General features: G+C 42.1%; 2 protein-coding genes across 2 annotated transcripts in view; both read left to right on the top strand.

The window, feature by feature from the left end:
• Positions 1–3,245, top strand: vkorc1 (vitamin K epoxide reductase complex, subunit 1). The gene is made up of 3 exons (XM_079851561.1): positions 1–405; positions 1,157–1,266; positions 2,610–3,245. The coding sequence occupies exons 1-3, from the start codon at positions 209–211 to the stop codon at positions 2,825–2,827; spliced, it is 525 nt and encodes a 174-aa protein (XP_079707687.1). The 5' UTR covers positions 1–208; the 3' UTR covers positions 2,828–3,245.
• Positions 3,246–8,454: 5,209 nt separating this feature from the next.
• Positions 8,455–22,316, top strand: part of LOC307147053 (uncharacterized protein) — a 130,402-nt gene continuing 116,540 nt past the window's right edge. The window contains exons 1-2 of the mRNA XM_079851503.1: positions 8,455–8,499; positions 8,639–8,718. Coding sequence (XP_079707629.1) covers positions 8,679–8,718 — 40 coding nt within the window. The 5' untranslated portion in view covers positions 8,455–8,499; positions 8,639–8,678. The remainder of the gene's footprint in view (positions 8,500–8,638; positions 8,719–22,316) is intronic.

Below are 22,316 nucleotides of genomic sequence, written 5' to 3'. Positions count from 1 at the left end.
GAGTTTCAGTTCTTTGGACCAATCACAGCTCCTGTCTCACGATTTTCCACGTTGCAATATATTTTTTGGAAAGGTGGGAGCCGCACTTACATATTTTACAATTAGAAATTGCTCTTAAGAGTTGCAACTTTTAGTCTACAAGTCTACAAAACAGGCTTTTTTGTAAATTAGGTCATTTGTTATAAAACCTCTTAACACTGTCACTGCAATGTCCTCGAGCCCTTCAGTTAACGTTTCTGGAATTCCAAAATGGGAACATCGCGTTCGCCTCATCCTCTGTTTTCTGGGTTTAGTTCTGTCGGTTTACGCGCTACACGTCGAACTTTCCCGGGAGAATGATCCCGAATATCGTGCGATGTGCGACCTGGGTCATTCCGTGAGCTGCTCGAAGGTCTTCACCTCCAGGTAAATGCGTTCACTTCAGTCGTGGCAGTTTTCACGCATTGATCTCACCTAGACTCTAATCTAAAAAGAAAAGTAACTTTTAGATGCACCATATTTCCCCAGTTGATTGATAACATTAAGTATTGCAAACATTTTTTTGTACACGTTTTCTAAAAATATGATGTTTAAATATGCAAATGAGGCAATATCGAATTAAAATGTTCACTTATTTGAATGCGATTCTAGAACAGAAATCTGATCATTGGGTCCAAAACTAAAGTCAAAATTAAAGCCAGGTTCAAAATTCTTGTTTCATTTTGGTGATAAGAGTTTTTTACAGAAGGTAATTTGGATTTCTCTTTTTATCACTCCATAAATCAGAAAAAAAAAAAAATTTAAGGAACAAAATGTTGCATAAAATCAGTCGAAGAGGATATATGATGATCAAACCCGTGTAAAAACCTTCAGAATAAATACATATGGGTATAAAAATGAAGAGTTTAGTGTTGCAGCTGCTGAAGTAGATATTTCTAACTCTAAAAAAAAAAACTAATTTGGGGGGATCAACATTTGAAGATATGTATTGTAAAAGTACAATAAATCAAACACTTACTGTATTTTGTTTGTTTTCTTTCCACTAGTTTAAAAAAGAAAACATTATGAAAAGCCTAACTTTACCAGTGCATGATTTTTATTTAATGCAACCCGCAAATAGTGAATATTTACAGGCAACTGATGTTATCAACTGCTGAAACTCTGATTCTCCTCTCAGATGGGGACGTGGATTTGGGCTCGTCCAGATCTTCACTTCCAAAGACAGCGTGTTGAATCAGCCGAACAGTGTGTTGGGAATCATTTTCTATACGCTGCAGCTGGGTTTGGGTAAGTGCTGTTAGGACACTAATGGGACCCCACAAACTATTTCAATTTAAAAACAAACCAAGGGTCATCTGCAAATAAATAGCGCTAGACTTTCTAATTTTGCTATTTTTGCAATGACCAGCTGGTTTCATAGTGAATCATCTTATTGGGCCCTCATATATACACTACCGTTCAAAAGTTTGGGGTCAGTAAGATTTTTAATGTTTTTAAAAGAAGTCTCTTCTGCTCACCAAGGCTGCGTTTATTTGATTAAAAATACAAACAAAAACAGTAATATTGTGAAATATTATTCCAATTTAAAACAGCTGTTTTCTATGTGAATATACAGTAAAGTGTAATTTATTCCTGTGATCAAAGCTGAATTTTCAGCATCATTACTCCAGTCTTCAGTGTCACATGATTCTTCAGAAATCATTCTAATATGATGATTTGATGCTCAAGAAACATTTATGATTATTATCAATGTTGAAAACAGTTATTTACATTTTTATTTCATGATGCTACGATGAATAGAAAGTTCAAAAGAACAGCATTTATCTGAAGTCTAAAGCTTTTGTAACATTAAACACTACCGTTCAAAAGTTTGGGGAATTCAAAAGTTTGGGGAATAAATAAATGCTGTTCTTTTGAACTTTCTATTCATCAAAGAGTTTTCAAAATTGATAATAATAATGAATGTTTCTTGAGCATCAAATCATCATATTAGAATGATTTCTGAAGGATCATGTGACACTGAAGACTGGAGTAATGATGCTTAAAATTCAGCCTTGATCACAGGAATAAATTACAGTTTAACATATATTAAAATAGAAAACAATCATTTTAAATTGTCATAATATTTCACAATATTACTGTTTTTTAAATTGTTTTTTATCAAATAAATGCAGCCTTGGTGAGCAGAAGAGACTTCTTTTAAAAACATTAAAAAATCTTACTGACCCCAAACTTTTGAATGGTAGTATATATGTATTATATTATATTATATTATATTATATTATATTATATTATATTATATTATATAAAATATTATATTATATTATATATATGAAGAGTTCAGATGCAAAAGCCTCTAAGTGCCATCTGAAATTTTCTTCTAGAATGCTCATTTTTATAAAGCTTGTATATTTAGTTTGTGATTTCACTTAAATGACAATTAATAGGTCATTTGCATTGCCATTTAAGTGAAATTATTTAACTTAAATATACAAGCTTGATAAAAATGATCATTCTAGAAGAAAATTTCAGATGGCACTTAGAGGCTTTTGCATCTGAACTCTTCATATATATCTGAGTTATTGTCTGAAGGTGACGTTCAAATGTAATTCTGGTCTTTTTGGTCACAGGTCAGCTAGTGTCCGGCCAATCGGCGTTCTTCCTCGTCATGTTCTCTTGGGTGTCAGTGGCTGGATCACTGTATCTGGCTGCTATTCTTGCCTTCGTCTTGGGGGATTTCTGTGTGGTGTGTGTCTCCACCTACATCATAAACTTTGCACTTCTCTACACAAACCTAAAGAGAAGGACCGGACTGGAGGGACACCTGAAGAGAGGGAAGAGTGAATAAAATCAGTACTTGTTTTTGAGTTTGAGAGATGTTTAGGATTAAGCTGCCTCTAACGTCTGCAGGGGGGAAAGAGAGGAGCATGCATCAGATAAAACATTTGACAGATTATTGGAAATCCTGGGAATTTGCAGGCTGGTTGTAGTAAGAAGAAAAAAGTGTAAATTAACAATAATCTGGTCTTCACATGTTCATGAACACAAATAGAAGAGGAAACTTCAATTTTATTGTTTATCATCACACTTTTTTTAGAATGATGAAATTGCATCTTCATGGAGGGGATGATACAGTTACCAGACAGTATGTTGTATGATGATGACGATCATGTGATTTATATCCAGGTCAGACTGTTACGTGTAAGTAGTCTAATGTGAAACTGAGTTCTTCTGATCAACATTTGATTAAAGATAGATTTTCCATCAAATGTTTAGTGTATAAATTATTATTATTATTATTATTATTTGCCCTTAATGCTGCTGCCTTCAGGTTTTTAAAGAGATGCAGATAATTTTACAGATAATAATATAATTTTCATAATCTGGTCATCTTTGTGACCATAAATAAATAAACAGAAATACATTTAAAATGATAATAAATACTATAATATTATAAAATAATAATATATATTATATAATAAATACCCCCCCCCCCCCCTTATGTATTGCACTATATAATTTGAGATAGAAGTGAAAATAGTGCTGATTTCTGATAATATATAAAAGATAATGTACCAGTCATGCAAGAAATAAAACTAAATTATGAACTAAATTATTGTATGATCCATCCTAAATATTATATAATTATATAATATTATAATGTATAACATTGTAATTTATAAGCATTTGACCTGATACCTGACATTCGAATGGCGCCATCTTGTGGTCAGAATGTGTCATTCGCTTACAGCATGATTTTTTTCAAGTTAAATATCACATGGATATTACAGCAAATATTGCCGTTTTAAGCTGAATAAATATGAGTCTATATATATATATATATATATATGTATGTATGTATGTGTGTGTGTATGTATGCCCTTGTTTATATTACATTGTGGGGACCAAATGTCCCCATAAGAATAGTAAAACCTGAGATCACCTACATTGTGGGGACCAGCCAGCGGTCCCCACTTTTCAAAAGGCTTATAAATCACACAGGATGAGTTGTTTTGAGAAAGTAAAAATGCAGAATGTTTCCTGTGATGGGTAGGTTTAGGGGCAGGGGCAGTGTAAGGGGATAGAATGTACAGTTTGTACGGTATAAAAACCATTACATCTATGGAGAGTCCCCACAAAGATAGTGAACCAGACATGTGTGTGTGTGTGTGTGTGTGTGTGTGTGTGTGTGTGTATATACATGTTTGGCTATATGCAAAGCATGCTGGAAACTAAAAGTCTCCTGCCCAGTATTATGCAAAAAACAAAACAAAAAAACATTAAAGTAATCCCAATATGACATCACTTTTAAATATTGAACACTATGAAATTAGGCTAAATTAGGACGAAATGAATAGCAGTTGTGTTGCTTTAGCTCATTTTAATTAAGTAATGTTTCAGTGTACTTGTGAAGGTCAGATGCCCTCACTTATATAGCCTAGTGAAATATTATGACAACAACTAGTGAATAAATTTTACTGACCTCACTACTTATTAAGGATATAAATTGGCCAAAACAGGTTTTTATTTGAATCTAGTGATTTGCATGTTTCTCTGAGGGGTAGCCTATGGGTTGGGGCCATAGAAAATAATTGTTACACATCGACAACCAATTTTTCTGTACACAACACAACACAACACAACACAACACACACGCGATGTGATAACGATAAAAAAACAAAAAAAAACAAACAAAACCACAGCCAATCAGAACAGCGTGTGGGCGGGCTCTCGAGCGGCACCAGAGATTAAACTTGACGGCACTGGAAGGGTAGATAAGTACAAAATCAAATTCACAAATTTTACACCATTTAAACATTATTAAAAATGCACACTGAGTTACTAAAACAGTCTTTGTCATAGATTACACTTGTTTGTTCACAATTTGAACGTTCTTGTTTCCATTTGTTTAATTTTAAGATCTGAGGTAAATTAGGCTATCCATTGTTGCTTTGAGTACGGCTACAAAGTTGGGAATTCAAAGTCACATTTTAACATTAAATAAAGCACATAAAAATTATCTGAGATTATCATTGGCATACTTTGTGTTGTTGTTCCATCAAAAAATATCAAGTTTTGTTACTGTCCCAATTTACCTTAACATGTTAGACAAAATGGGACAGTAGCGTTCAGCTAAAGTGGGATGTCCTATTAAATAAAAGATAGGCTAATGCATTGCTTAATGTGTGAAATTGTTTTGTTTACAGAAAATGTCACAAAGCTCCAGGCAGAAAGGGAAAAAAATAGGAAAACATGTCAGCCAAACAAAGTAGAGAGGTATAGCCTAATCAGTGGAGTGAAGAAAGAATGAAAGGGTCATCAATGCGTATAAGGTAAGAGTGGAGGCAGGCCAGGAACTGACTGAGAGAGACTTCGTTTTCTGGCCAGAGAGTGTTGTGGATGCGATGTAGTCATGTCTCTGGCAGAAAACCATGTATTTGTTATCTGAGAAGGAACTGGCAAAAATGTTATAGCTTATTCACAATCACAGAGATGCAAAAAAATGGTGTTTGAATATGCTAAAGCTAATGGAATTAACTGAAAACAAAAACAAAGCAAGCTATTCTAAAACTTTTAAAAAAGGAACCCAGAACTGAGTATTAAACATCATAATCATCACCATTAACACAATCTCCTAGTGTGTCTGTTTTATAAAGTTATTCTTCTACTACATTTTGAAAAAAAAATTATTGAAATAATTTGTACAATTAATATCCTGTTGTGTGTCCCACTTTACTAATTGCACTGTACCAATTTACCTGAAAATGGCTGTAGAATAAAAATCGTATCATTTTGGAATAACGCATTTGTTTAAAAAAATTAATAGTGTAGGTAGAATAGATTTATTTGTATTAAATACACATTACTAAAAAGAGTCCCAGTTTTGCTGACTTCACTCCAATCTTTGTTAACTCATGTTAGCTCAGGTCCATTAAATAATATTAACAGAGACAACTTTTGATTTGAATAATGTATTAATTTGAATAATGTAGCCTAGTAAATGTTGCAATTCACATTAAGAACTAACATTAATAAATGCTATTTAGAAGTATTGTTCATTTGTAGTTCATGTTACCTAATGTATTTAGCTAATGTTAACATATAACTTATTGAAAAGTGTATTTATAGCGCTTAATAGATTGTTTCAAAGCAAGTCAATTTCAGATGTAAAGCAGCTCTATAAAAAATATAATGTCATTATTAAGCTCAATTCAGTTCAATAACTGCCAATGTTGTAAAGTTCATGTTTTAAAGTAAATCTTATCAATCTCGAAAGCAAGCTAAACATGGCTATGATAAAGATAATATCTGAAAAGAAGATTTCATGAGAAGCATAGTTTCTAAATATGATTAAAAAAAACACAATTTTAGCATTGTGCACAGCACAACCAATATTTGAATGGAGTTCTCTCACAATTTGAGTCATGAAAAGGACAGTCATAACAGTCTGTGGTCCGGTCACGTGTCACAGAAGCTAAACTGTGCAGTCAGTATTACTGGTGTCCTTACAGAACAAAACAGTGCACATGCCAATTCATTCAGATTACAGCCTCCATTAAAAAGGTTGTACAGACAACCCTAAAGAAACAAGAGGAGATTTAGTGGAAGTTTTTATGGATATATAGGATAATTAAGTGAAATATACATTTGTGAGAATATTTTTAAAGCACTGATTCCACGAACCTTGCAAACTTTTTCTGCAAATCAAGCATCTACCACATAACATGTCTGAATGGAATAAATGGAAGTGCATCTATACCTTGTACTTCTAGACTACAAATGATAATCTGAATGAATTGTTTTGTTTTGTAAGGACACCAGGCCTAATACTGACTGCACCGTTTAGCTTCTGTGACACGTGACCGGACCACAGACTGTTATGACTGTACTTTTCATGACTTTCACCTTTTTTGCCTTTCAAATTGTGGTTGTGCTGTGCACAATGCTAATGTTGTGGGTTGTTTTTTTTGTCATATTTAGAAATTATGCTTCTCATGAAATCTTCTTTTCAGAGAAATATAATGTTTTTATCTTTATCATAGCCCTGTTTAGCTTGCTTTTGAGATGAGATTTGCTTTAAAACATGAACTTTACAACACTGGCAGTTGCTGAACTAAATAGCAGGGCTGTGGAGCATTCAGTAAGAATGTTCTTTCGTACCATGCAAATATAGGCTACATTTACCACCCTTTGCACTGACAGAAAATGCACACCTATAGTCATGATTAATTGGGATGTATTTAATACTACAGGTATCTATCATATCCAGTGATGTTCTTTTATAGTTTATTTCAAACCCAGGAGAAGAAAATTATACAAAACATCCCTATTTGAAGCTCTATATGCAGTCATAATTACTATTTATGAATATTTTCATCATTTAAATGTGCTAATTTAGCAAATGATTTTGTCCAAAGTGACTTAAACGATCTCCTTTTGACAGTGAACACAAATATTCCATTTAAAATCAATATATCAATATCAAATATAGTTCACAAAAGCTTAAAGGGTCTTTGTGTCATTGTAGCATTCTATACAATTCTATAACAAATACAACTTTTGATTTTAATAATGTATTAGTAAACACTGAAATTAACATTAACTAAGATTAATAAATGCTGTAGAAGTATTGTTCATTCTTAGTTCATGTTATCTAAAGTAGTTAACTAATGTAAACTAACGAAACCTTATAAAATGTTACAGACACAGTTGCAAATATATGTAAATTAAATAGAAATATCCAGAAAACAGGTAAGGGTTACATTGCAGAAACAACTGGGGGACAGAGGAAATATAGGATTAAATCCTATATAGTTCCTGGAAGGAAAAAAAAAAAAAGGGGGAGATGAGAAGGAACAGGTGCTGCTTTTTCCACGGATGAAAATAATCTCATCACTGACTCATTCGTTAACTGAAACTAAGTAAAACTAAAACCATAAAAAGCATTTTTTTTTGTTGTTGTTGTTGTTGCTTGAACTGAAATAAAATCAAATAAAAACTTAAACTTATTTTATTTCAGCTAGCCAAGGCAGCATTTCTTATTTTTATTTAGTTCAACTTTATTATTGGTATTAAATGTTAAAATTAACATTGACTAACATTGAAGTATGGTTTATTGATGGTTTGTTGATGTGATTAATGTTAAGAAATGAAAACCTTACTGTAAAGTGTTACTAAAGTTTTAACTTCTAATTCTAATTTTTAGTCTAATCATGTGTTACGTCATTCAAGACCACATACATTATTTTAGCATGTCACTATGGCTACATTTGTTCTGTGTAAATTCTTTTTTAATTTAATTGAATATTTTTCCCCCAAGTAATTTCCATCCTGTGCTGTGGACAGGTAAACAGAGACCTTTTGCATAGCAACATTTTTGCATGCTTCATGTAAAACCATGGAAACATTTGGAGTGTATATTCAAATTCTCATTCTGCATTGTAGATTTGTTTAGATGTTATTAGTGGATAGAGGACAGAACATGTTCGTACACAAAAACAGCTGTGAACATACTGCAAGGTAAGGGTTTTTCAGAAATCATTTTACTTTGTTTGGTACAAATGAAATATCAGTTTTCTTAACATTTTCAAAGATGTATTGCTATGTATTCTATATAATGATTCATGACTGTATATTTCTATATTTATTTTCTCCTCAGACATTTTTAGACCGAGTCGACTGAATCTGCTTTCATTACAATGGAGTATCTGAAGTATCTAATGCTGATATTTCTCATCAGTAAGTGTTTTTTTTTTTTTTTTTTTTTTGTCAATATTTTTAAAACAAGTTTATTTTAGATCAGTTTGTCAATTTCATGGCATTTTTTTTAGTAGAAATGAACGCAAAGAGTTTAGTATTGCCTATACAACAACTGGTGTTTAAAAAAGCGTTAGGTGGCAAAAATGTGTTAATTCAGGGAGTTCAAAGGGCAACTAAGCACAAAGAAAATATAAATTTGAGGTATTATTAAAAAATATATATATATATCTCAGATGATTTATTCTAACACATGACATTGACAGCCTAAAGTGTCTAATGTAGAAATGCTTTTTGTAAATAAACACTGATTATTGCAGTATGTTTTACAAGAACATACTTTAAACTTTCTCATTTAACTCAGTGTGTTACTTGCCTTACTTTGTAATTGTTTGTGGAAAAGTGCTTCTAATTTTTTTTCCCAGTAGCCTTCATCTGATTGTACAGTTCTTCAGTTGTCTTCAAAGCATTATTGGTGTTGAAGCTGATAATATATATTTGTGACCCCTGACCACAAAACCAGTCACATGGGTAATTTTTTTAAAATTGAGATTTATTGATTATCTATAATCTGAATGAATAAGCTTTCAATTGATGATTGGTTTGTTAGGATAGGACAATATTTGGCCGAGATACAACTATTTGAAAATCTGGAATCTGAGGATGCCAAAAAATCGAAACATTGAGAAATTCTCCTTTAAAGTTGTCCATTTATGTTGGCAATTGTGCTGCATTCACTCACAAAAATAAATGTTTTATATATTTACGGTAGGACATTTACTAAATATCTTCATGGAACATGATCTTTACTTAATATCCTAATGATTTTTGGCATAAAAGAAAAATCAATAATTTTGACCCGTACAATGTATTGTTGGCTATTGCCACAAATATACCCGTTTGACATGTGACTGGTTTTGTAATCCAGGGTCACATATATGTATATATATATAATTTTTTTTTATTTTTTTTTTCTAGTTGTTTTACGGATGACTAGCAATTAGAAAAATTAATTAATCAAAAATGTCAGGTTATGGCAGCACAATTACCAGTGATAAAGGCCATCAAACAATTAGAAATAGTGCACAGCATTGAAGTGTTTTGCATAGGTATGGTGAGCATACTCTAGACAATGATAGACATCATCTATCATTCTCAACTAGGTGGAAAACATGTGAACTCTAAAAAGTAATTCAGTAATTCTAAAAACACTTTTAAAAACACACAACACAGCATCTCAAATGTTGGTTTGGTCATTATGAAATGCCTGAGCCAAAGACTGTTAACAAAAAATGCTTTTGTAACAACCTCCCAGAACTGTCTCAAACGATTGCGTTCCCAAACACCAGCATCCGATGACTGCGGTTGTTATTGCGTTTCATCTGCACACTCTACAAGTCATTTACAAAAAAAGAGCCACAGTGTCTTCCCCAATTGCAGCAACTTTCCTTTTTATTACAGATATTTTGTGCCATTTCCTAGGAAATAACAAGTTTGTTCTCTCGAACACATGGGATGGAAACAGTGCTTTACTAGCTAATGTTTTGTCATATTCCAAGTTAAATTTGCAACTTTGCGATAATTCTATCTGTGCAATGTCCAAGAACCCCTTCACAAGACCATGCCATACTGCATAATGTAAAAATGTGCAATTTATATGTGTGCAAAGTTTTTGTTGAAGAGGATATTTTGATCTGAAAGTTTCTGTGTGGTACTATATAATCAATGATCAAAAATGAAATGAATAATATGATTATTTTGATTCCTGGAAGCAAACATCAGGTTATTCCAGTAAATATCAGACTGTGGATGGGAAAATAATTTTGTGCCCAAGAGAACCCCATACGCTTTTAAAGCAGCACGAAGCTGCAAATAGAATAGGAATGAAGACACTGGAAGATTAAATGTAATTTTCAAAACCTTTAGTGAGTATATTTCTCCATCTTTTGATATACCAGAAATAGTATGGATGCCTTGTTTATTCCAGTTTGGAAAGGATATTAGTCCATCACCTATAATTATTTTTGCGTTATGGAATAATCTGAGCTCAGAATGAAATCTAGATGGAGCATTTGTTCTCCTCCTGCAACTGCAAGGAGTATGCTCTGTTCTGTTCTTTTTTGGTTTAGTTTTTACTATGTTTGCTTGTTTCCTGTTTTATTGTGTTCTCTAGTTAGTTCTGTTGTTTGTTAATTAGTACCCAGGTGTGGGTTCTAAAAAAATCCGTTTTATCTTTGATTCTTGCATGTTATTTAAGGCCCTGAGTTTCCTGTGGTTCTTTGTCCGGTATTATGTTAATGTGTTGTTGGGATTCTGATACTCCTGTGTGTTCTCCTTTCTTATTAAAAACTCTTTATGTATCTTTGATTCATGCGTGTTCATCTACACATGACAGAAAATCGGACCAAAACAGAAGGATTTTTTGCGGCGTTCCCAATTAACCATCTGCTCCTCGGAGGACACCAGCTTCACTCCGTGCCCAGAGTCGAGCCAGCCATTACCCTGCTACACGGACATGACGCCAGAGCCCACCACAGACGGAGAGCTCAAGTGTGCCGCGATGCATGAGCCAGCACCAGAGAGAAGGACTGAGCCAAACATTACTCCAGAACCTGAGCCACACTGTGAGTCTGACTAGATGCGTGAGCCGGAAATACTGTGTGACTCCGTGGGAGTACTTGTAGAATTCGAGGGAATAGATGTAGACCCCGTCCACACTTCCAGTGCTGAGGGTGAGCTGCTGCTAAACTCTAGTGGTTATTTTGAAGTTTTGGAAGAGGATATTTCCCAATGTCACCTGTCACCGCTGGTCCCGTCCAGCACAAAGTCTCCTGTGCCCCAGCTGGTCCCGTCCAGCTCAAAGCCTACGTTTACACTGTCAGTCCAAATCCGATTATTTGTGTATCCGATTGGAATCTGATCTAAAATTATTAATGTCCACACTGTGTATCAGAACAGTTCAGATCGAATTTGTGTGTCTATGCAGCTCTTTAGTTTTTCGGAATATCTGCATTGGTTTCCATGGGAATGATGTTGCGTTGGTAGGAATACGCCAAATACAACAACAACCGCAACATGGAGGGGTTTGCAATAGAGATGTTGTCTTATTTAAATTTTACAACATGGAAATGTGTAGCCATGTAGTCCACAGCTGGACTATGCGTCTTCTGAGGCAGCGGCAGAACCGGAAGCTGGTATGCACAGCTTTTTTCCGCGCTGTTCATAACATGTCACCGTTATATTGTCATTTTCTGCTCGACCGACACTTTGCAACAACACAGCATTGTTTCGGCAGCAACTTTCCAATAACAACTTCTGACGTTTACATTTTATTTGGTGTGAAAAAGTCACATAAACCACGCAAAATCTGATTAGAGCAGTCAGTCTGAAATTGGATTTCCAGAAATGCGATTTGAATAGGATTTCAAACCACATGAGGATGTTGCTTGAGACGGATTTGTAAAAATCGCATTTCATGTGATTTTTTGCTGTTCACATTAGCTCATTCTGATCGGATTTCAATCAGATATGCACAAAAATCGGATTTGGACTGACAGTCTGAAAGTCGCCAAAGTCTCCTGGGCTCCAACTGGTTCCGCCCAGCACGAAATCACCTGTGTCTCCAGAGTTCCCATCCAGCCTCCTTCTCCTGTCTCCTCTTCCAAAATCATTCAGTTCCTTAGCCCCACCTTCACTGGTTTCCTTCAGCCCCATGGCTCTTCTTCTGACACCTCTCCACTGTGTGGATTTACTGTGGTTCTTCCGGTCTCCAGCTCCACCCAGTAAAGAGGATCCCCTGGCTCCACCTCCAGTCGCAGATCCCCCTTGGCTCCTTCCTCCCTCTGCTCCATCAGATACCATCGTCCTTATGGCTCCACCAGGCTCCCTCATTCGCTTGGTCAGACGTCGCTCTAAATGCGCCACGGACTTCTGAACAATCCTCTGGTCTATGTCTCTCCACCCCTTTGGCTCCATCTGGCCTCGCCTTCCCTCTGGCTCCACATCGGTTCTCAGTCCCACCAGCTCCACTCTTACCTTTGGCACCCTGGCTTCACCTTGGAAGCTCGTCACTGCGGCTCAGCCTAGGCCTCCAGGGCCACCTGTGTCACTCGGTCCCATCACTCTCCGTCTGTGCCCAGGGCTCCACTTCCATTGCTCCATCTCGGTCCATTGCTCCCCTGGTGTCGACAGCCAAGGCTCCACCATGGCTCCTTCCTCCTTCAACTCCGCTGTGGGCCATCGTCCTGGCTGCGCTCTGTGTCCCCACCAGGCTACTCCTGCTCCTGGCTCCTTCCTGTCTCTTCCCACCATTATCGCCATCCTGGTTTCTCCCACTGTCACCTGCGCTTGTCTCCTTCATTCACCTGTTCCGCGTCCTCCTCCAGAGCTCCCTCCCTCCCTCCTCAGTTGGAGTATGCTCTGTTATGTTCTATTTTGTTTTCGTTTTACCCAGGGCAAAACATTCATTAATTCAACCCTCTCCTGAAAATAATTAGGAAACGCAGTCCAACGCTCTAAATCAGCTGTAACCTTATTAAAAGTACAATCAAATAATTCTCTATTATTAATTTTGCGGAAGGAAATATGTATGTAATTAAATACTGATGTTTTTGGGGGTAAGACAATACTGTTTAAGCTGCTGTTCAATGGTAAAAGGCATGATTTATTCCAATTTAATTTGTAACCACTAACCAGAGATCTCACCAAAACTGTAAAAAAATTGGTAAATGCACTGCCAAACCAACAGCAACATTACCCAAATACAACAGCACATAATCAGCAATTCAGCTTAAAGAGATATACAATGATCAGAATTAAAAATTGTAATTGGACTATAATTAGGAGCTTCACAGCTTGACAAAATGGCTCCAATGATGTTTTCAATCTTTTAGATGCCAGGAACCTCCAACTTTGATCATCCAGCCCCCATCCTAAAATATGTAAAAAAAACAAACAAATTTACACAGAGACAATTAATATTATAAATATGGCTAAAAAATATATGGAAAATATTCGTTTTTTATTATGTTGCAGTACATTTAATTTATTCTACTATTTATTCTTAGTTTTTAGTTAGATAATAATAATAATAATAATAATAATAATTTGTTACATTTATATAGCACTTTTCTGAGTACTCAATGTAATTATGATTTTATTTAATTTAATCAATGTTTAATTTATATCATTCAATTAATTAATTAATTTGGTTTAATCCCAATTGTAATTTAAATTTTATTTTAAAACCCCTGTCTACACCAGGTGCGAATGGCACAATGCAACAAAAGCAAATAGAACCCATTATAATAATAAGTGATGCTGTCTTGGATGTAGTCAAATTCCTGACTATAAACTGAACTTAACTGAACTAAACTACACTAAACTACCCCGTTCTATTTCTGATGTACTTCAAGCAATCTAGTAGTCTAGAAACTCAGTAAAATCTTTTTTGCTGAACAGATCCACGAGTTAACTATTTATTTTTAACTCTTTCCCCGCCATTGATGGAATTTTCCGGATATCCATGTTTTCAATGTGAAATGGTAGGGGACGCTATTATGCATCTTCTAAAATGCGTAACCAAGCTGCTCACCTCCAACCTAGTGAACTATATAGCCTTTGGTTTTGACTGACATAATGCTCAGCCTGACCCTCCTCCAGTCCGCCCTCGCTCTACCCAGCATAGTAATTATGAGAACCTGCTGAACTGTCCCCCTGCATAGACCTACTGTATGCATGACCCCGGCATACCTGCGTACTCCTATCATGTCCTTACAGGCTTCTATCACTGTACAAATTGGTTCCACAACAGCAAAGTGGAATAGACCTAAATGCACCCTGGCTCGCAGACTTAACCCATCTAATCTACTTCTTATTCCTAAGAAACGTCTCGGTTACTGATGTAACCCTCGTTCCCTGAAGGAGGGAACGGGAGACGTAACGTCGACGTGACGACGTAATTGGGATCACTTCAGGGAGCCCTATCAACTTCGAGTGTCTACAGAACGAGCCAATGAACGTTGGCGTGCGTGAATCGCGTCACGCGCCCCGCCCCGCCGCGCGGGTATAAACAGGAAGCGGGCGCACGCACACATTGTTTTTCGCTGAGGAGCCGAGATTTGTGACGGCCATGCAGCGATGGTCAGCAACGGTGGCGACGGGACGTTACGTCTCCCGTTCCCTCCTTCAGGGAACGAGGGTTACATCAGTAACCGAGACGTTCCCTTTCAGTCGCTCACGTTCGACGTAACGTCGACGTGACGACGTAATTGGGATCCCATGGAAAACGCCACGGTTGCTGCCACATCCAGCGCCCTACGCAAGACTCTCAGACCCCCAACTGCTGGGGCGGAAGACCTGCGTAGAGGGAGTTCAACTGCTGTTCCATTATACCCCACACAGCGGAACTCTTGGATAACACTGGGAAAGCGTACCTCTCCAGGGGAAAGAACGCTGCGGAGCCACATCCTGCCCGAAGGGAGGTAACATGTGGAGAATACACATATGGACTGGCCGAAGGGGCAGTGCGACATATGGAATGTCACTGGGGTGGCTCCACCCGAAGGGGGAGACACACACCGGACAGTGACGGCAGAGCAGACTCTGCCAAGGGAAGACACGGGCTCACCGCAGGGAGCTGGTCGTGGAAGAATACACATATGGGATCGCCGCAGGGATCACCACATATGGAACCCAGCCTAGCACAAGTTACACAAGCATACGAGCACTAGGCCTGGCGTCGGACGCTCCGCAACGTCCGACTGCCGAAGGGGTGCGGAGGAACTCACAGGGTTCGCCGATGGGGAACTCGACTGGAGTAAAAAGCGCACGTATCCGTTCCTAGGAAGGGAGTGGCGCAGCAAGCCGACACTAGAGCGGGAACTTCGGTGCTACCGGCTAGTAGAAGCGAGCACACAGGAAGAAACCGGCTCAACACGTAAGCTATAAAACCTAGCGAACGTGTTAGGTGTCGCCCAGCCCGCAGCTCTACAGATGTCTGTCAGCGAGGCGCCGTGAGCCAGCGCCCAGGAAGAAGCGACACTCCTAGTGGAGTGGGCTTTCAACCCAGGCGGGCAGGGCACGCCTTGGGCTTCGTAAGCCAAGGCGATGGCATCCACTATCCAGTGGGCCATCCTCTGCTTGGAGACAGCCTTCCCTTTCTGCTGGCCTCCGTAACAGACGAAGAGCTGATCTGAGGTCCTGAGGCTTTGCGTTCTGTCCACGTACAGACGCAGAGCGCGAACGGGACAGAGAAAAGCCAGGGCTGGGTCTGCCTCCTCCGAAGGCAGCGCTTGCAGGTTCACTACCTGGTCCCGGAAGGGAGTGGTGGGAACCTTGGGCACGTATCCGGGCCGGGGTCTCAGGATGACGTGAGAGTTATCCGGGCCGAATTCTAGGCACGATTCGTCGACCGAAAATGCATGCAGGTCCCCTACCCTCTTGATAGAGGCCAATGCAACCAGGAGTACTGTCTTACAGGACAGAATTTTTAACTCAGCTGATTGCAGAGGCTCAAAGGGTGGTCTCTGAAGTGCCGAAAGGACCAGAGACAAGTCCCAAGAGGGTATAGAGAGTGGGCGAGGAGGATTCAGTCTCCTCGCTCCCCTCAGGAACCTGACGATCAGGTCATGCTTTCCCAAAGACTTACCATCAACAGCAACGTGATGTGCGGCAATAGCGGCAACATACACTTTAAGGGTGGAGGGAGACAGCCTTCGCTCCAGCCCTTCTTGCAGGAAGGAAAGCACGGCTCTGATCGAGCAAGATCGGGGGTTCTCCTCATGAGAGGAGCACCAGTCAACGAACAGGTTCCACTTCAATGCATAGAGGCGCCTCGTAGAGGGGGCTCTAGCGGAAGTGATGGTGTCAACTACCGCAGGGGGTAGGTCACTTAGAACCTCCGCGTCCCGTCCAGGGACCAGACATGGAGTTTCCAGAGGTCTGGACGCGGGTGCCATAGGGTGCCCCGTCTCTGAGAGAGCAGGTCCTCTCTCAGAGGGATGGGCCAGGGGGGGGCTGTCGCGAGGAGCACTAGTTCCGGGAACCAGGTCCGATTGGGCCAATACGGCGCAACTAACAAGACCTGCTCCTCGTCCTCCCTGACTTTGCACAAGGTCTGTGCAAGAAGGCTCACTGGGGGAAACGCATACTTGCGAAGGCCCCGGGGCCAGCTGTGTGCCAGAGCATCCGTGCCGAGGGTCCCCTCGGTCAGAGAATAGAACAACTGGCAATGAGACGTGTCCGGGGCGGCAAACAGATCTACCTGAGCGGTCCCGAAGCGCCTGAAAATCAGCTGGACCACCTGGGGATGGAGTCGCCATTCTCCCGGTAGCACCTGCTGCCGTGAGAGCTCGTCGGCTGCACGGTTGAGCAGGCCCGGAATGTAAACGGCACGAAGCGACCTCAGATGCTTCTGACTCCAGAGGAGGAGATGGCGGGCGAGTTGTGACATGCGGCGGGAGCGTAGACCACCTTAGCGGTTGATGTACGCAACGGTCGCAGTGCTGTCCGTACGGACCAATACGTGCTTGCCTAGTAGCAGCGTTTTGAAACGGCTCAGTGCAAGACGTACTGCTAACAACTCGAGGCAGTTGATGTGCCAATGCAGTTGAGGCCCCGTCCACAGACCTGAAGCTGCATGCCCGTTGTACGTGGCCCCCCAGCCGGTGGTAGAGGCATCCGTGGAGACCACAGAGTGCCTGGACACTTGTTCCAGGGGAACACCTGCCCGTAGGAACGAAGGGTCCGACCACAAGCTGAGAGTTTGGCGACAGTGCGGAGTCACTTGGACCCGGCACGAGCCGCTCTGCCACGCCCATCTCGGGACTCGATCGTGGAGCCAGTGTTGGAGCGGCCTCATATGAAGCAATCCGAGCGGCGTAACCGCGGCTGCAGATGCCATATGCCCCAGGAGCCTCTGAAACAGTTTCAGTGGTGCCGCTGTTCTGCGTCTGAGCGTGCTCACGCAGTTCAACACTGACTGGACACGGGCCTCGGTGAGGCGCGCTGTCATGTTGACCGAGTCCAACTCCATACCGAGAAAAGAGATCCTCTGCCCGGGGGTGAGTTTGCTCTTTTCCCAGTTGACCCGAAGCCCTAGGTGGCTGAGGTGACTGAGCACCATGTCCCTGTGTTCGCACAACTGCTCTCTCGACTGGGCCAGAATAAGCCAATCGTCGAGGTAGTTGAGAATGCGAACACCACGCTCGCACATGGGAGCAATGGCCGCCTCCGCGACTTTCGTGAAGACGCGGGGCGACAGGGCCAGCCCGAAGGGTAAGACCTTGTACTGATATGCCCGTCCCTCGAACGCAAAGCGGAGAAACGGTCTGTGTCGAGGGAGAATCGAGACATGAAAGTACGCGTCCTTCAGGTCGATCGCTGCAAACCAATCTTGGGGACGGATGCATTTGAAAATGCGTTTCTGCGTAAGCATCTTGAACGGTAGCCTGTGAAGGGACCGGTTCAGGACGCGCAGGTCCAAGATTGGCCGTAACCCACCACCTTTCTTGGGTACAATGAAGTACGGGCTGTAGAAGCCGGTCTTCATATCGGCTGGAGGGACCGGCTCGATCGCGTCCTTCGCCAGTAGGACTGCGATCTCTGCCCTGAGCACAGGGGCACTGTCTGCCAGAACACGGGTGAACAGAATGCCCTTGAAAGCAGGGGGACGCCGGGCGAACTGGATCGCATAGCCGAGTCTGATGGTACGGATGAGCCAGCGAGACGGGCTGGGAAGCGTTAACCAGGCTCCCAGAGACCGAACAAGCGGGACTAACGGCACCACAGACGTACCCGGGGTGGGGCAGCGCGGCGGAATGCAGGGACCCGACTCGGACGGCACAGCGGCCCGAAGTGGGGTCTGAGTGTGTGGTGCAGCACATACCTGCTTCCGTCGAAGGGCAGAGTGAGTGTGAGGAGGCGACAGCACGTCCGGAACACAGCCACTGCTGCTCGCTGGCGATGAAAGAGGGGCTCGGGAGTGACAAGGCATGGCGGCGTCGTCGACTGCCAAGCGCGCCCTCTTGGGGCCCAGAGGTTTCAGAAATTGCTCTTTTTTTGAAAATGTGGGTACCACTGACCCGTGGGTCAGTGGCGGAACAAAAAGAAAAGGAAACAAAAGATTCTCCGCCCGGCCCTCCACCGGGGGAAGGAGTGGCGCCTTCGCCATCTCCTGAAGAGCAACTTGATCCACCTCTGGGCCGCCCGTCTCAGGGTCGTTTGCACCGTCGCTTGCCTCCTGGTTTGGCAGCGGCCTGGACGGGCGGGGTCGACTTCCTGCGGCTTGCTCCGCGCTGAGGCCTGGATGATGGCTGCTGCTGCTGGGGCCTGGCGGGAGCGGAGGACGCCGCAGAAGGCCGACCTCGGCGACGAGTAGACGGAGGGTCTGCGGCCGGCGGACGGGTGGGAGCGGCAGCGGTCCGCCGGGGCAGGATGTGTCGGATGGCCTCCGTCTGCTTCTGTGCGGCCGAGAACTGTTGGGCAAAGCTCTCGACCGCGTCGCCGAACAACCCAACCTGGGAAAGAGGGGCATCCAGGAACCGATATTTATCGGTGTCCCTCATATCCGCCAGGTTGAGCCAGAGGTGGCGCTCCTGGACCACCAAGGTGGACATCGCCTGACCGACTGAACGTGCGGTTTCCTTCGTCGCCCGGAGGGCAAGGTCGGTTGCCACACGGAGCTCCCGGAGGAGCTCTGGGTCAGAACCACCCTCGTTCATGTGCATGAGCGCCTGGGCCTGGTGGACCTGCAAGAGCGCCATGGCATGGAGGGCGGAAGCAGCCTGTCCACAGGCCTTGTAAGCCTTCGCCGTTAGACCGGACGAAAACTTACAGGCCTTGGACGGGAGGCGTGGATTACCCCGCCAAGAGGAAGCGGACGCCGGACACAGTTGCATCGCGACGGCCCGCTCCACTGGGGGGATATCCACATACCCCTTAGCTGCCCCGCCGTCGAGGGTGGCGAGGGGTGAGGAGCCACTAGAACGGCTTCGGGCACTATACGGTGCCTTCCACGTCCTAGAAAGCTCCTCATGCACTTCCGGAAAGAAAGGTACCGGGGCGGCGCACTGAGAACCAGCACGGCCCGCCCCGAGAAACCAATCGTCCAACCGAGAAGGTTCGGGACGTGGTGGAGGATTCCACGCAAGCCCGACCTTCTCGGCGGCCCGGGAAAGCATAGCAGTCCATTCTGGATCTGGCTCGGACAACGCTACACACCCCGAGGGGGGCAACGCAGCCGAGTCGTCATTTCCAGAGGACAGCTCCCCCTCCGATGCTGCGATCGACATCTGATCGTCAGCTGGGGCCCCAAAGGAAACGGTTGGTCGTTCCGGGGAAGGACCAAGACGTTCACTAAGGGGCTCCAATGGCAGCAGCGTATGTGAGGCATGAGGGGCCCGCGGAGAATGACTCGACGGGGAAGCCCTCACGGTAATCCTCAGATCACCCTGGTCATGCGCCAAAGTAGGTCTATTCTGCGGGGCAGAATAGACTCTAGATCGGGGCATAGGCGAGGGGACTGCACCTCCCTTGAGGTAAGCGAGTCTCGATCTTAACGCTGTGATAGTCATATTCCCGCAATGGGAACATGAACTATCCACAAAAGCTGCCTCAGCGTGCTGAATGCCCAAACATGAGAGGCAACTCTTGTGGCCATCTGCTGGCGCCAGGGAACGACCACACCCAGAAACGCACAAGCGGAATGACATCTTGAAAAAGACGCAGGGTCACGCTTGTGTTGCTCTTTTAGTTGAAAATAAAAAAGGATTTGAAAAACTCTCTTTGTGTTGAGGCACCCAGGGGTAGCCGCAGTGTGAATGCACACACAGGGGAAACGCCCACCGAACCGACACACACACACACAGACACAAACACAGTGCTGTGAAAACAGCAGTTGAGAGCTGCAATGCTCGCGGCCACCACTGATCGCGCCGTCACACCAACACAGCAACAGAGAGATGATCCTCTTTTGAAGTCTTCAAACAGCTGATTCTGATAGACAAAAAGTCTCATAGAAGCTCGGCTCCGAAGTGAAAGACAATGTGTGCGTGCGCCCGCTTCCTGTTTATACCCGCGCGGCGGGGCGGGGCGCGTGACGCGATTCACGCACGCCAACGTTCATTGGCTCGTTCTGTAGACACTCGAAGTTGATAGGGCTCCCTGAAGTGATCCCAATTACGTCGTCACGTCGACGTTACGTCGAACGTGAGCGACTGAAAGGGAACCATCTGTCCCAGTGGAAAAAAAAAAAAAATTTCTTACAGTAAAACTTGCTCTGCTAAATATCAGGTCACTCATAAAAAAGTCTTTTTTAATTAACAATCTTATCTCCACATATAAACTTGACTTTTTACTTTTAACTGAAACCTGGCTTGACTCAGTAAACTATAATACTACCCTAATTGAATCTTCTCCCTCCGATTACAACTTCATAAGTTTCAACCGTGAAAATAGATGTGGGGGAGGAATAGCTAAAATCTTTAAAGCTTCTTTTCAGTGTCAACAGTCATCCTATGGTGACTATGCTTCTTTTGAATATCTTTGTGCTGTCCTTAAAAGTTGTCCAAAAATCCTGCTGCTAACTGTATATAGACCTCCTATTTTACCAGTTACAGTCTTCCTTGAAGATTTCTGTGAATTGCTCTCTGAAATCTGTGTTCACTTTGACAGCATTGTTATATCAGGTGATTTCAACATCCATGTAGATAACCCTGAAAACCCTCATGCAAGAGACTTTCTGGCGCTGATCGATGCCTTCAATCTGACACAACATATACAGGGCCCCACTCACTTTCAGGGCCATACACTCGATCTTGTCATCACAAAGGGTGTAACTGCCTCTACATCTGTTGTGGATTTAGCCTTATCTGATCACTGTTGTATCTTTATTGAAGTCTGCTTGTCCCCCTATCGTCAGAATAACTCCATTATGACCAGAAAGAGAGCTATAAATGACAGAACTTGTGTTCTTCTTTTTGAGCAAGCGCTCTTGCTCTTTGAGTCCAAAAGCCCATTCCCAAAGACTGCTGATAACTTGCTGGAATATTTTAACTTAAGAATGACAAATATAATGGATGACATTGCTCCTTTAAAACTGAAAAAATCCACTGGCAAACAGAAAGCTCCATGGACGAATGACCCGTCAGTTAAACTGCAAAAGAAAGAATGTAGGAGAACAGAAAGGAAATGGCGTAAATCCAAACTTAATTCAGACTATCTGATCCATAAAGGGACACTTTACGAATACAATTCTGTAATTTGTAGAGCAAGACAATCTTATTTCTCCACTATCATCAACAGTAAAGCAAATAACACCCGTGCGCTATTCTCTACTATTGAGAAACTAACAAATCCCTCCCCTCATCTGGCTCCTGAACTACTCTCAGTTAATAAGTGCAATGAATTTGCCTTTAAAGAGCAAAGTAGAGAACATAAGACATTATATCTCATATATGTCGCATAGCATCTCTCACTTTGAATCACCAACTAGTCTGAGAGATGAGCTCAGCACTCTTTCAAATTTCAGCCCTGTTGACTTTGACACTCTTGAAAAGACTGTACAAAATCTAAGTTCCTCT

Source organism: Squalius cephalus (genome assembly GCF_949319135.1).
Source record: "Squalius cephalus genome assembly, chromosome: 19".
In the NCBI taxonomy this organism is placed as follows: Eukaryota; Metazoa; Chordata; class Actinopteri; order Cypriniformes; family Leuciscidae; genus Squalius; species Squalius cephalus.
The sequence above is the reverse complement of the archived record's forward strand: the minus strand, read 5'-3'. Positions and strand labels throughout refer to the sequence as shown.